At 44.4% G+C, this 14,221-nt stretch overlaps 1 protein-coding gene across 1 annotated transcript in view; it reads left to right on the top strand.

Moving 5' to 3' along the window:
* NEO1 (neogenin 1) overlaps window positions 1-14,221 on the top strand; it is a 163,225-nt gene that overhangs the window by 55,187 nt on the left and 93,817 nt on the right. Inside the window, exon 3 of the mRNA XM_062501197.1 lies at window positions 13,868-14,143. Coding sequence (XP_062357181.1) covers window positions 13,868-14,143 — 276 coding nt within the window. The remainder of the gene's footprint in view (window positions 1-13,867; window positions 14,144-14,221) is intronic.

The raw sequence follows: 14,221 nt of genomic DNA, 5'->3' as shown, positions 1-14,221 counted from the left end.
TTTTAGTACTTGAAAAAGAACCCAAGTGCTTAGAAAAAAAAACCAAAATCCAAGAACCTACGTAAACAAAAAAAAACCAAAAAAAAACCAACACAACAAGCAACAATGCAGTTCTGGTGAGGTTTTTTTCCAAACAATCTTATCTAGAAAACAGAACAAATACAGTCTGGCCCAAGACAGTAAGGACCTTCCCCACATAACCAGTTGCCCCTTTGGCACACATTGGCCTGACAGCTGTGTATTAAGATTATTGATGGATTCCATGCAATAAAAATGGTACTTTAATTGCCTAGAACTAGAGGAAGTACTGGTGTTGTCATTGCCTTTTGCCATCCTGTGCTTTGGAAACCTGCCCCAGAGCATGCTCTGGCTGCACTGCTGCAGAGGCTTTGGCAGATGTGGGTGTGTGAAAACCTATTTACCCCAGCCAAGTGCCAAGAGCTGGGCAAGGCCATACTGAGTTTATTCCTCTTGTAGGGGGAAAGGCACTTTGGTTGCTGAAGGCTTTGGAATAAGAGGTGGAATATTTAAATTCTGGTTTAGCCTATTGCTTTTCTTTTCCTCATTTGAATCCCTTAGTTTTAACAGTGGTTTTTAATATTCCTTCCCACTCTTTGTTTTAATTGGCAGCTTTCAGGCTGTGGTGAGTGTGGGCATTGTTAGCATAATAAGGGCTCCCCTCGGCCTCAAAATTCCAGTGGGAGGGAGCTAATTCCCCTCTTAATTGAGCAGTGGGGTTCCTCTGCTGTGTGTGAGTGTGGTGCTGCCATGCACCTGATCTCTAAAAGGGAGCATTATGAAGTGTAGGTTGCATGTTTTAACAGCTTCTTACTCATTGAAAATGACAAGTTCTGGTTACTCATGGAGGCCAGGGCAAGGAAATCCAGTCAAAACACGTTGTGTGCCATCATGTGGATACAGGGTTGGAATTTGCAGTCTTGGAACTGCGCAGCCGGTGGATGATGCTGAGCAATCTACCTGCAGGAAGATGGCAAAATTTGGATAAATTGCTCAAGTTATTTAAAGGACTTTCTATGGAAAGATGGAAAATTTGGGGGTCTTGGAATCTGAAGTTCTTTGTTTGCCATGGGATGAGAAGGGTTTGTTCAGTGAACCCCTGTATGAAAAACTCAACCCAAAACACATGCCTGGGCCTGGAGTGCTGGGTTAGGGATTGAAGGGATTGTACTAGAGACAGACTGGCTGGGGTTTGCATCAATTTGTGTCTTTGACCCAGCTCTGAATGTGCTGTGACAGGGGAGTAGATCACGGCAGCTTCACTGTGCACTTGGCAATGTGCTTTTTAAGGACCTTTTCTGTGTGTGATGGTCCATGAGAAGACTTAGCTCTTTGGGTTTTTGGAGGTATGAGGATCAAGAGATTCTGTGGCAACTGAGCCTCTTAAAGAAACTGATCTTTGCTGCCTTTAGATTTAAAAAAGTCAGAGGATATGATAAAATATTGCATTGTGAAGAACAGTTGAATTAGTTTGTAACTTGAAATTGTGTGCTGCTATACTGTGGTAGTAAAGTGTTTGTTGTTCTACCAGGCCTGTAGTAGTAAATCCTTGATTTTTAGGAACTGCAAACAACAATAAATGTTAGTTTTCTTTAATCAGCAGTGGTTTGGGGATATGAGTATCTCTTTCCTATTGTGTGAACCTCCACAGTTTGGTTCCTTCAAGCAAATGAGGTTTTAAGTTTGTCATGACCAGTTTCTAAGGGCAGTGGAGGGAGAAGGTGGTCATCCAAGTCCGTGTAATGTGTAGGATTTTCCCATTGTTATGATGGATTTGAAGTAGGGAAAGTCAAAGGAACTGCCTAATTTATGTAAAGCCACAACACTTTAATCAGTGCCTTGGTACAGTATGTTTTTAAATTGGCTTTTGAAATGCAAATCTGTCTTTGATACTTAAGTGCCAGTTAGATCTTAAGAAGGGTAGAGAATTTAAAAAAGCTGCTGTAAAACACGGATTAAAAATAGATTTACAAAGTTTTGGAGATGTGTGTCTGTAATTCATGTTGGAAAAAAAAATATGTGTGTATTTTCATAAAAAGTATAATGAGGTGAGCTGAATATATTCCCAGGATGATCTTTCCCCAGTGGTTACTATGGCTTGGTTCAAGCTTTTATTAAGAGAACAGACACATGAGGGTGTAAAAGTTGGAAAGTGTGACAGGGGCACTGAGTTTGATCATGCAGATTTATTTGCTCTGTAAATCCATTTCAAGATTGCTCACTAAATTTTGTTTCAACTCTTGTCATCTTCTTTCCCCAAGTGAATCCAGCTGTTTTTCTTCCTCTTCTTCCACTTATCCTTGCGTTTGATAATTCTTGGCTTTGAGCTTTGTTCATTTGCTTGGCTGCGTTGAGGCAGGTGTGGCACTGCCTTGGTACAAACGTCATGTGTGTCTGAGTTTCATTAATTTAAAAGCACTTGCTGGTAACTTCTGACTTGTTTGTTCTCATCTCAACTAAATGATCTCCTTGAATTGTTATTTCTCATTTAAATACAGAAATTTTATTTTCAAGCCTTCATTTTGTAGTTACTTTTAGAAAAAAATAGAGACAGATCACTTTTGTTAAGAAATGCTCCTGCCATGTAACATCAAACTCTAAAATGGTTCAGAAACCAAGAAGATTGGTATGTACTTAGTAAAAGTGTAGCATCTCCTTTGGAGCCATTGAGCACATTGCAGGGGCAGCACAGCCCAGGAGGAGAGTGTCCCTGCAAAGGGACTCTGGAAATGACATGATGAGGTTTCACATGTTGCTTTGTGTTGGAACCCTGGGTGACTTCCTGCCTTTGCACTTAACAACTGGGGATGCTGGAGTGGCCCGGGGCCCATAGTGTCCATACTTGGAAGGAGATTTGGAGTTTAATTTCAGGCCATAGTGTCCATACTTGGAAGGAGATTTGGAGTTTAATTTCAGGCCATAGTGTCCATACTTGGAAGGAGATTTGGAGTTTAATTTCAGGCCATAGTGTCCGCACTTGGAAGGAGATTTGGAGTTTAATTTCAGGCCATAGTGTCCGTACTTGGAAGGAGATTTGGAGTTTAATTTCAGGCCATAGTGTCCGCACTTGGAAGGAGATTTGGAGTTTAATTTCAGGCATACTCGAGCATTTTGTTTCTGAGCACGGTGTTCTCTGCTCTGCTGATCTGGGTAAATCCCCTTCTCCCTCTGCTTCCTCCAGCTCATCTGTGGCTCCTCTGGGCTGCAGCGCCGGGGCACAGGGCTCGGGGCAGGTCATTGACAAAATGCGTGCTCCCAGAAGTGCACTGGAAGCTCCTGCAGCTGGTCTGTGTGTGGCTGGGATGTTCCCAGGTCCGTGTGACCATGCTAGGTGTCACACGGACTCTGCGGGGACGAGGGACCCGCCCTCGGTTGGGTTTTGCCGCTGAGAGTTCCTCCAGATCTCAGACACAGGGAATGGACTTGGCTTGGGAAATTGCTCCAGGTTTTAGCTGACCACATTGCCTTTTCAAGGTTTATTTGCATCTTGTGTGTGTCCAGCTTGGGCCTTCCAAGCTGATGACCGGGAGAGCTGGATGGGCTGTGGTGGTTCCTGAGGCTTGGAGGAGTTAACTGAGCTCTGAGCTAGGAGCTGCCAGGGCTTAATCCTGCTTCTGGTGCAGCTCGTGGCAACAGCTCTAAGAGCTCCATGCTTTGCCTTTTCTCCATGGGCTAATAAAGAATTTTTATAATATAAATTCGAAGTATTACTTTTTACAATGCACCAAGGTGCTGCAAATGGGGATGACAGGTAGAGATAAGGAATTGTGTATCCATTACAGACACTGGGTAATATGCAGTGGGTGAAGTCGTGGCTAAGAAATTATTATCCAGGCCATTCCCTGAGCATAGTCTGTGGGAGGGAGCAGGACCTGGAGGGCTGTGGGCTTGCAGCTCAAGCTAGAGCTCTGCAAAGCTCAGCAGCAGAGGTGTGCTGTGTTTCCTTCTGGCATGTTAGAGTGCTTTCCTATTGAATATCAATCACTTATTTCTGTATAAATAATGGTGAATAGATAAAGATTTTGCAAACATTAATTTGAGCTGAAATTTTATCTTTGCTTTTTTGCCATAACCACAAAGAGCTGCATGGAAGTAGGCAGATTGTTTGGTTCTGCTTGCTCATGTCCTCTGAGGAGTTTGCCAAGCTCTAAGGATTACAGCTGAGCAGTGTATTTCTGACTAGACTCTGTGCCATCCCAAAGGGTGAGAGAAAAGCTCAGGACAAACTGTCCCATCTCCGCAGAGATGGAGTTAAGTTAGAAATAATAGCATGTTTTTACCCAGGATTGCACATTTTCTTTAACAGCAAGGAGAAAAAACTAATCTTGATCAGATCTTCATGAGTAAAGAACAGTGTATATATTGGAATTGGAAAAAAACCTCAGAGCAGAGATACTTCAGAGGAGGGTGCTTCACAGCACTTACCCAGTAAGTGACATAGGTGATAAATTTTCCTTGCAGAAATATATTTTTCTATTAAAAAAAAAAACCATCTGCGTTTTTCATAAATTGGCTTAGATCAAAATGTATTTCTTCATGACAGGTAAATGGCAAAGGTGGTTTTAACACAACTGCAGTTTGTACAGGTTCTGTCAGCAGTTACTGAAAGTGAGAGAGTTTAGACTCTTAAGACAATAAATATTCTATGTTATTTGTCATTCTCAATTCTTGCTCTTCACATTTGTCCAGCTAAGGTAGCGAAAAAAATCTGTGTGAGCCTTTGAACTGGACTTCAGTTCTTGGACTGAAGGCAGAAGCCCAGTTTCAAAAGTATTACAAATTTTTAGTCTCAGATTGGGAATTAATACCAGAGCCTCTTGCCATGTACAGGGCAGAGAAGGGCAAGACTTGCCTGCCAAGTGGATTGCCACTAGGATCCTGGGGAAAGCCCGCAGCAGGGAATGTGACCTGCTTGTTTTGAAACTCTTCGTTGACATCTAATGACCAAGTCAGAGCCCAGGTGAAGAGACTCTTCATTTGCTTGCTTAAAACTAGTTCCTACTGAAAAATGCAGATTTTCTAAAGCTTTTATGTTTCAAATTTGTTTCACCTTATATCACACCAAACCCAGCAGCTCATTGTGACTAATACTATCCCTATCCTGAGTTCTGTGGGTCAGTGAGCCAGTTAAAGCTTATTTGTGCTTGCTTGAGGGTGACAAATGCCCTGCTGAAGCTGGAGTACAGGGGGCTGGAGATGTGTGGCACTTGTGCCTGAGCTTCCTGCTTTAGTAATGATGTAATAGAGCTGCTCAGAAAAAAAACCTCCTGTTTTCTAGCCTGAAATTCAAGTCCCATGCATTGCAAGTTTTGTAACTGGCAAAGGGGATATCCCTTGTGCATTTAATTCATGGGCAAAGTTACGTTCGTGTACTTCAGAATAATATATAAACTCCCTGTAAATTGTAAAAAATGGGAGCTCTTTGCAGCATACCATGCTATCCTGACCTTTGCCTTTGAAAATATGACAGGTGATAGAGTTAATCTGTGGAGAAACAGGAATTCTGTGCAGGTGGCTGGGGGCCAAATCTCTGAAATCCCTCATGTTTGGCTGGGGGGTCTGGATGGTGAGGCAGGGACAGTGTGATACCATACTGATAGTGCATCAACAGCCCTAAGCTAGAAACTTGGCTGAACTTCGTTTAGATTGGATTCTCATTTGTTAATATTTTGACTCGGATCAGATTTTTCCCTCTTTGTGCTCTGCATGTCAGCACCAGCAATCCCTGTGTAATTCCGTTTGACAGGTTTGTGTGGGGCTTGCTCGGAATCCCGAGCTGTCAGCAGAGTGATGGTTACATCATTCCCTGCCTGCACCAGGGTGGAATCAGCACGAGATTTCAGCTTTATTAGTGTACAGTGAAGGCTCTGTGTGCTGACATTGTTCACGTTTCTGATTGACTGAATATTGCTTTTTGAGAACGATAAGAACCTGTACTATTGCCACAACTGAAAGGCAACGCAAAAGCAGCAAGGGTAAGAGGTATCAAGGCACAAGGGTATCTCTGATTAATGTTTTATTTTTCTGTAACAGAAATTCAAGATGTAGTTTAATGACCCTGGAAAGGAAATAAAATGGAGGAAAATTATTTTGAATAAGGAAAAATAAGTTTATGACATTTGCTAAGGTTGATTTCAGTGGGGTTAGTTCTTGATAACATTCTTAAAAACATAGGGTGTCTCACCATTTGCATAAACACACTGGAAATAAGGATGTTAGAAGTTTTTTAAAGCTCTCCCAAGCCATATTCATTTGTGTATAGAAACTCCTATATTGGGGGAACGTGGGAAAATGTCTGTAGGTAATTTATATATTTCTGAAAAGGTGTTGCTCTTCCTTCTGTAACAACTTCTGAAGTCAGCCCTGGCTTAAATGCACTATCAATTTCTTCTAAAAAGCAAATAAAAATTAGGCAAAGAAAGGCTCTATTGCAGAGAGACCTCCAAAAATCTCTTCCTGATACTCTGAGGTTCGTGGCCAGCAGCTGCTGGAGGAGTCAGTGGGGCGCTGATGGCACCTGAGCTGTGCTGCCCTGGGCCCTGGTGCTGAGCTGTGTTTGTGTTGGATAATGTGCAGTTATACGGCTTTTAGTGTTATCCTGCCTTTTAGTGTTATCCTGCCACACATCCTTGTTGTCTCCAGACATCTCTTTGAGCTGCATGTTTGTGTCTTTAAAAGTGCTTTGTGTTTGTCTGCTGTTGTGTCAGCCTTCAAGCACCCTGTTTTTCAGGCTTTCTTTGCTATTCATATCCCAAGGAGTTCACAGTGAAATTGTTGGTTATTTCCTGTCTCTAAATGCCTGTTGTCAGGTACCAGCTGTCTTTGTCACCATCTATAGAGTTGCCTGCAAAAGTTTTTCAGATCTTTCCTTTCTTCGAGTTTTGTGATAAATTTATCCTGACAGTCCTCTCTGTGCATTAATCTTCTTTAAATAGCTTGTTCACATGAGCTTCCGTAATTGATAGCCTCTCCTGGAACTAAAATTATTTAACCTGTCAAGCTCTTTTCTTTCACCACAACCCTCGGATCTTATTCTTCTTTTGTTACGGCTCTCGATTTTGTTTTAGAAAGAGTAATTGTGAGCCTGTAGGGTTCTTATTTTTAGGCAGTCTATTGATGAAGACCTGAAGTTCCTTAAATGATGAGGCAATCTGTGTGCCTTATCTTTAGGGCTTCTCTTGAAATCTCACAGGGGTTTCATTGGTCTGTCTTGCTATTAGAATGATCTTCAGCAGCAGCAAATAAATGACTCCAAGGTTTGCATGCCCTCAATTAATTTTTTGGGGCATTAGAATGTTGTTTTAGCTGTTTCTTGGTGTTTGCGGAGATCAGATTCATTGTGGTTGCTGCAGCTTTTCCTGCTGCAGCTGGAGCTTTTGTGCTGTTTGTGTTGTTTGGCCCTTGAGCTGCCAGTCCTGTCTCCAGTTTTCATGATACAATTTCACCTCCTCCATCAGCAGATCTATTTTTTCTCTTTGTCTGTGCAATTCCTTGCAACACTTCTTGAGCCTGATCACTGACATCCCCACCTCACTCCTACTGCTTTTCTTGTAGTTGTGGTTGTCAGTAGTGACCTCTGTGTTTTTGAAGATCTTCATTCAGTCATTTTGTTGCTCCCATTTCATTCCTGAAATAATTTATTGATCTCTTCTTGATAACACCTAACTAGAATTTGGGTTTGCTTGTTTTGCCAGTTAGAACATCATATTATGCTGATGTGGTTTCCTTGTCTAAACACCCTCTAAAATTTTTGGATGAATAGTAGATACAAGGGAGAAATTGTTCCCTGTGAGGGTGAGGAGGCCCTGGCACAGGTTGCCTGGAGAAGCTGTGGCTGCCCCTGGTTCCCTGCAAGTGTCCGTGGCCAGGTTAGACAATGTTTTGTGCAGTGTTCTGCTGTTTCTCACTGTGGTTTTTTTTGGTGTACTTTCCCCATGTCATCAGATAATTGCTGAGAAAGGGGCGCTCAGAACAGCTCTGAGGTGCCACCAGGTCACTTGGTGTCATTGTATGTGACAGTACCTGTGTCTGTGTGTGTTACTGATGTGTCCAGGGACATTCTCCTCTCTCCATTCTGGCCAAGGGACGCTGTTTTTAATCAGCACGTCCCATGCTGTCATGGCTGTGTTTAACCAAGTCAGGGTTCTGATTATGTACTGACATTTCTCATTTGTGTTCTGTATTCCATATACTTCCCACTTCTCTTTAGCCAGCAAGGACATTTGGTAGGTTTTCCTCTCTCCATGTTACAGTTCTTGTAAAAATCCTCTTCCCTTCCCTGAGGGACTGTCTCCTGCCTGGATTTTTGGTTGCATTCTCCCCTAAAGCAAGGGGTAGAATGATGTACTGCTTGGTGTCTGTAGCAAGGACTGGAAGCATCTGGCCTTATCCTAATTCAGGTGGTGCTGGACTTGTCTTCTGCAGAAGTGTTTGCAATTCCAAAATCTGTTCCATGTGCCAGTGAGAGCCAAGAAATATGTCTCGTTAGCAGGAGTGTATTTTAAGCCATTTCACACCTCTGGCACTCCAACAAATGATGCTGAATAATGTTGGAGAGAAAGAGCTGTGATAATTTAATGAAGTGTCCACAGATGGCTGGACTTATTAATTTTTTAGCAGGGTTGGGGTGAGGAGCTGATGCACTAACAAAGTAGGCAGCATCTTTGTGGTCTGCTGTGTTGCTGAAGGGTAGCAGATGTTGGAGCTGTCCTAACAGTAGGGGATCATGTTCCCATTCTCCAGTACCTCCTTGTGGTGCTGAAATCTCCACACTTCCCAAGAGGCTCTTTGGGGAAAGGAGTCATAGTTATGGATTTGTCATGAGTTCAAATTTGATCAGGCAGACAGCAATGGGGGAATAATATTCAAGCGGCTGAAAATTGTGAGCAGTTTGTGGGATCATTCACAGACCAGTTGGATGAATTTCAGATTGAGAGTGGGAGCTGTAAGGTGGAATGTTTGGAGCTGGTGCTGCTGGAGTTGTTTAGAGTTAGGTGGGTTTGGAGAAACTTGAATAAAAGTTAACTCTGGGCAGCAAAGGCTTTTCACAGATGGTATCCAGGAGGGAACAGGATGGAAAATCTGCCAGCTGCTCCTGTGCTTTACATTTTCCATATTTCAGTAGAAAGGGGGGGAAATAACAGAAAACATTTGCTGAGCACATCGAGATGTCACAAGAAGGCAGGAAACCATCTTTGGGAAAATGTTAATTGCACAAACGTGATGTGTGTGTGTTTACAGCAGTTTAATGCTTGTACAAAGTGTTATCTTAGCTTCCAGTCAGAGCAGTGGCAACAGAGGGGACACACGGGAGGAAAACACAGAGGCTTGTGAGCACTCCTACAGCCCTGCCACAGGCAAGGAAAGGGGATTCCTCCACAACTTTCTCTCCCCTAGAGACGAGGAGATGGTTCTCTTTTCTCACTTTCCTTTTGCAGATACTGATTTAGTGAGATGGGTTCCAAAGGGTTGGTAGGACTCTGTGGTGATTAAACGCGTGTATGGAAGTGGCATCCACGTTAAACAGAGCAGCGTTTGCAGCCTTGCTGACAGGCTGCAGAGCAGAGGCAGGTGTGACTCTGGAGTCATTACACTCAGGTGAGCGAGTTGTTTAGTAATGGTTTAATGGTTTATGAAGGTTTTTTTTTCCTTTCAGTCTCCTTGGAAATGATTGGCACTGGCTGCAGTTGCAGGGAGGCCGCTGAACTAGATCGGTATCTGGCTCAGGGCAGTGAATTCCCTGATTCTACAGACTCCAGGAGATGAAATACTGGCTCCATTGAGGGCAGGAGACTACAGCCAGAATTTTAACCATCTGTGTTTTCCAGGAGCATGGGAATTACTGCTCTTACAGGCACATCTTTTTCAGAAATGGAGACAATGGGCCACAAATCTCAGTAATGCTGAGACTGGGAATGCTGATTGAATGCACCACATTAGCATTAATGGATTGTTCATTCACATTCCTACCATTGCTCTGGGCTTGGATAAGGGAAGGGAGAGACAAAAGGGAAGGAGAAAAGAGGGACAGAGTTGATTTGCCCACCTTCTCTGCCCTTTGCATTGCCCTGGCAGAAATGAGGGGTTTGGGATGCATCTAATCCCTGTTTTATGCATGTGAGTGCCCTGTTGCTTATGTGTTCTTCTGCTTGTGTTTAGAGAACATTCCAAATGGAAAGTCATCCTTCCTAAATTGAGTTTATTAACCTGCATTCTTGCTAGGTCAGTAGTATTTTCCTTTAGTGTCCTAAAATCGATACTTAATGTATGTGCACTGCCACAGAATGATTAATGTGTGTACAAACATGAAAAAATTGTCTTCAATGTCAGAAGCCCAAACTGTCATTTATCATGACATTCATTTACCAAAATATGGGCTGATGTCTTCAACTGATTGCCTTGCAACACATGGGTGAGGACTGGGGGCTGCTTCCTTAATGAGGAATGTATCCTCCATCCCTGGAAGTGTCCCAGGCCAGGTTGGATGGGGTTTGGAGCATCCTGGGATAGTGGAAGGTGTCCCTGCACATGGCAGGGGATGGCATTGGATGGGTTTTAAGGTCCCTTCCAACCCAAACCATCCTGGGATCCTACTCATCATTAGAACTTGTTGCTCAGCCTTCTTGATTGAAGTGTTTGGGAAATACAAACCACTGAGAAAAAAGTATCAGCGTTTTAAAAAGTTAACTTTAAAAATGGTCTTAAAAGTGTTTCTAGTTTAAGTAGACTGAATTGGTTTACGTGATAATTCCTTTAAAATGATTATAGGAAGTTCAGGAAATGATGGCTTAGAAGTTGATAATTGGTATTTTGAAGAGAGCAGCTCTTTAATGGAAAGATTCTGGGCTGGGAGATGAAAGGGTATTTTCTAGTGGCTCACTGCTGCAGGAGGTGTGCCAGCACTCTGGGACCTTCTCCTGGATTTATAAACAGATCTCCAAATTAATAGTAATTAAGGCCTGGATTTGGAGTGCTTTTTATGATGCATAGTGATTGTTTTGTGGTTTGTTGGCTAAAGCAAAGGATCCTCCTCCACAATGGAGGCTTTTAAGCAGTGCAAATTGCCAATAATTGTAGAATAAGAGAAAATTACTCTTTAGGACAAAATTATAGGCTAGGTTAAAATGTATATTTTAAAATGACACAGGACTATGATGAAATCCAGGTTTTAGTGACATTTAAGATGACTTGGACAATGAACTGTAATTTCATTTCTAGTGAGTAGTGAAACCATCTTGAATAAAGCTTATTTAACCTCAGTGGAACACCTGCAAACAACAGGAGGCACAAGGTCTGCCTTGTCCAGGAAATGAACTGTACTTGTGAGGGATTAAAATTAAAGCATATTTGAACTGTATGTGAGAAATTGCAGAGCTTTAGTCCTCCAGGAGTAGTCTTGCTTGTGCTTGAAGAGGCCAGTGTAGGGCTAGCTGGGAGCCCCAGTGGGAGCTGCTGGGAGCAAAGAGATGGCAACAGGTGAGGTGAAAAGTCATGGGGTCACCTGGCTAAAGGAAGAGACCCAGGATTCCTTCCCAGGTTGGGGAAAGAACTGGCTTAATATGCAGGGCTCTTAATAAATGAGAATATTGAGAGATAAGAATCAGAGGAAATCATGAACGTTTAATGGTTTCTGTCAAGAAGGAGATGTTCCAGAAGGACAGATGCCTCAGAGACTGGAGTTCAGAGGCTCAGGGTTAACAGCCTCATCAGCTGTAACAACAACCTATTTACCCACTGTATCAGTGAGTGTGCCAAATGAGGAGACCTTGTAACCCTTGCTCTGGCCTCCAGGGTCTCACAGGGAGAATTAAATTGCACTCCAGACTGACTAATGATGGGACTTCTGAGCACGGTGTGCAAAGTCAAGCAGATGCACAGATACCTTGGGATTGTGCTGGGACAGAGGGCTGGGTGATTCAGGAGGCAGAAAGGTTGCTTGGGTTCTGGGATTGATTGTGCTGAGCCACTGAGATAGTTCCATCTTTTGGGAAAATCTTTACATAGAGAAGCAGTTTTGTAATATTTCTGTGGGTGTTTGTGATCTTAAATTACTGTAGGTATTGGGGTTTGCCTTTCTGCCAGGAGTGCTTGGTGGGAGAACAGGAGGCATTTGGGGGTCAATTAGAGCAAGGGAGGTTCTGACTGGGTTTAAAGAGGGAGTTCTGCTTCATGAGGTAGAACAGGTTGCCCAAGAGTTGTGCAGTCTCCACCCTTGGGGATGTTTGAAGTCTGACTTGCCAAATCCTTACGGAACCAGCTCTGACCTTGTAACTGATTCTGCTCTGGCTGGGTCCCTTCCTTCCAAAATTATCCTACCATTCTGCATCTTTAAAGGGGGATAGGGTGTTAGGGGAATGAGGGAGAGAAACTAAAGATTGCAGCTTCATTAACCAGGAGGAAAGTTACAAAAAAGAAGTTGGACTTTTTGTTCCTGTGAATACCTTGGAGGGACTGATGGATAAATATCAAAGATGCAAAATAATACCAAAACAAGGTATTATCTATTAACAAGTCAAGATCAAAGGACTGCAAGTTGGTTGGAAGCACACTGAGAGGGAAAACTAGAAACAGAAGGTTTCTCTGAGGAAAGAAGTTACGGAAGGAATCCCCAGGTGGGACTCTGAGAGGGAAGGCAGGATTGGTCCTTCTGCTGGTACTTTCTCAGTGCATTTCTGGTAGGTATTAAGTGAGACTTGTGAAAATAGGGAGTTGAACTGTAGCAGATTTGATATGTCAGTGCAGAATACTTAGGATGGGGTGACTGTGGCTGGTTGCTCATCCAGCTGTACCCTCGCTCTGTTCCTCAGCAGGATGGAGAGGAAATAAGATTAAAGTTACTGAGTTAAGATGGGATCACTTCCAGTTACTGTAATGGCAGAACAACCTTGACTTGCGGAAAATTAATTTCTTGACAACTAAAGTAATTTGAGTGGTAAGAAAACAGAACCAAACTAAAGCACTCTTGCTGCCTGCTCCCCATTTTCCAGGTTCAACTCGCTGCCTTCATTACCAATTCTTTAGCCTCATGCTCTACCTTGGTCTCCCCAGGGTTGCACCCAAAGCTTCCCTTCCTCCTCTGACCTGCCCACTCCAGGACTGTGCCTCCCACTTCCATCACTGCTGTCCCATGGTTTTCCCTGTCTTGGATGTGCTTCATGGATGTGCCCCCAGCTTCACTGGCTGCCTCAGCTGTGGCTCTGTGGAACCCGCTCCTACCGTGTCCTCAGCCTCTTCCCACAGCTCCCCCAAGGGCTTGGCCTGCCCAGCCCAACTGTGAAGCTATTAAGTGGTCTCTGGGTGTTTCTGGAGAACATTTTTATTGAAAAGGTGACATAGGTTGTGCAGTGCTGCTGGGTCAGCTCTGTGGTATACCTGGCAGAAACTCCGGTCTTGGCCACACTGAGAATGTTCATCTGCAAATATTTATCTCAGTATTTACCTTGTGGCGCTGTACGGGGGCTTTTGAAGCTGGAGGTGGTAAGTGAAGGTGTTGTGTGGGCTGCACTGTGGAAGCTGTGGCTGCCCCATCCCTGGAAGCGTCCAAGGCCGGACACAGCTTGGAGCACCCGGGCGTAGCGGAAGGCGTCCCCGTCCGTGGCAGGTGGTGGGACTGGGTGAGCTTTAAGGTCGCTTCCAACTCAAGCCATTCCGGGGCATTCTGTGATTATTTGGTTTGTTCGCCTTTACGCCATCCGTGTTTAGCATTATCCTGTCAGCTCTAAGGATTTTAAAGAGCTGGAGAGCATCTTAACCTTTCAAAAACTCCGTTCTTGAGTCTCAACTTGGACTTCGAGCTTCGGCGTCACGGTCAGAGCGTCTCACGTTTGCTGTCCTTTTGGTTTCCTCGCAGGTCTGCCCAGGTTCACGAGCCAGCCGGAGCCCACGTCCGTGCGCCGCGGCGGCAGCGCGGTGCTGGGCTGCGAGGCGACGGCGGAGCCGGCGCCGCCGCCGCGCTGGGAGCGCGACCGCCGGGCGCTGGCCCCGGACCCGCGCGTGCTGCGGCTGCCCGGCGGGGCCCTGCTGGTCACCAACGCCTCGGACGCCGACGCGGGGCTCTATCGCTGCGCCCTCGACGCGGGGGGCGCCCCCAAGTACAGCGACGAGGCCGAGCTCAAAGTCCTGCCAGGTACCCGCTGCCGCTCTCGACGCTGAGCTGATCCCGGGGCTCCGCACGGAGCTGGAGACGCTCAGGGGCTGCCTTCCC

The sequence above is a fragment of the Cinclus cinclus genome, chromosome 13, assembly GCF_963662255.1.
Source record: "Cinclus cinclus chromosome 13, bCinCin1.1, whole genome shotgun sequence".
Taxonomy (NCBI): domain Eukaryota; kingdom Metazoa; phylum Chordata; class Aves; order Passeriformes; family Cinclidae; genus Cinclus; species Cinclus cinclus.
Note: the sequence above shows the minus strand (reverse complement) of the source record. Positions and strands in the feature narration are given on the sequence as shown.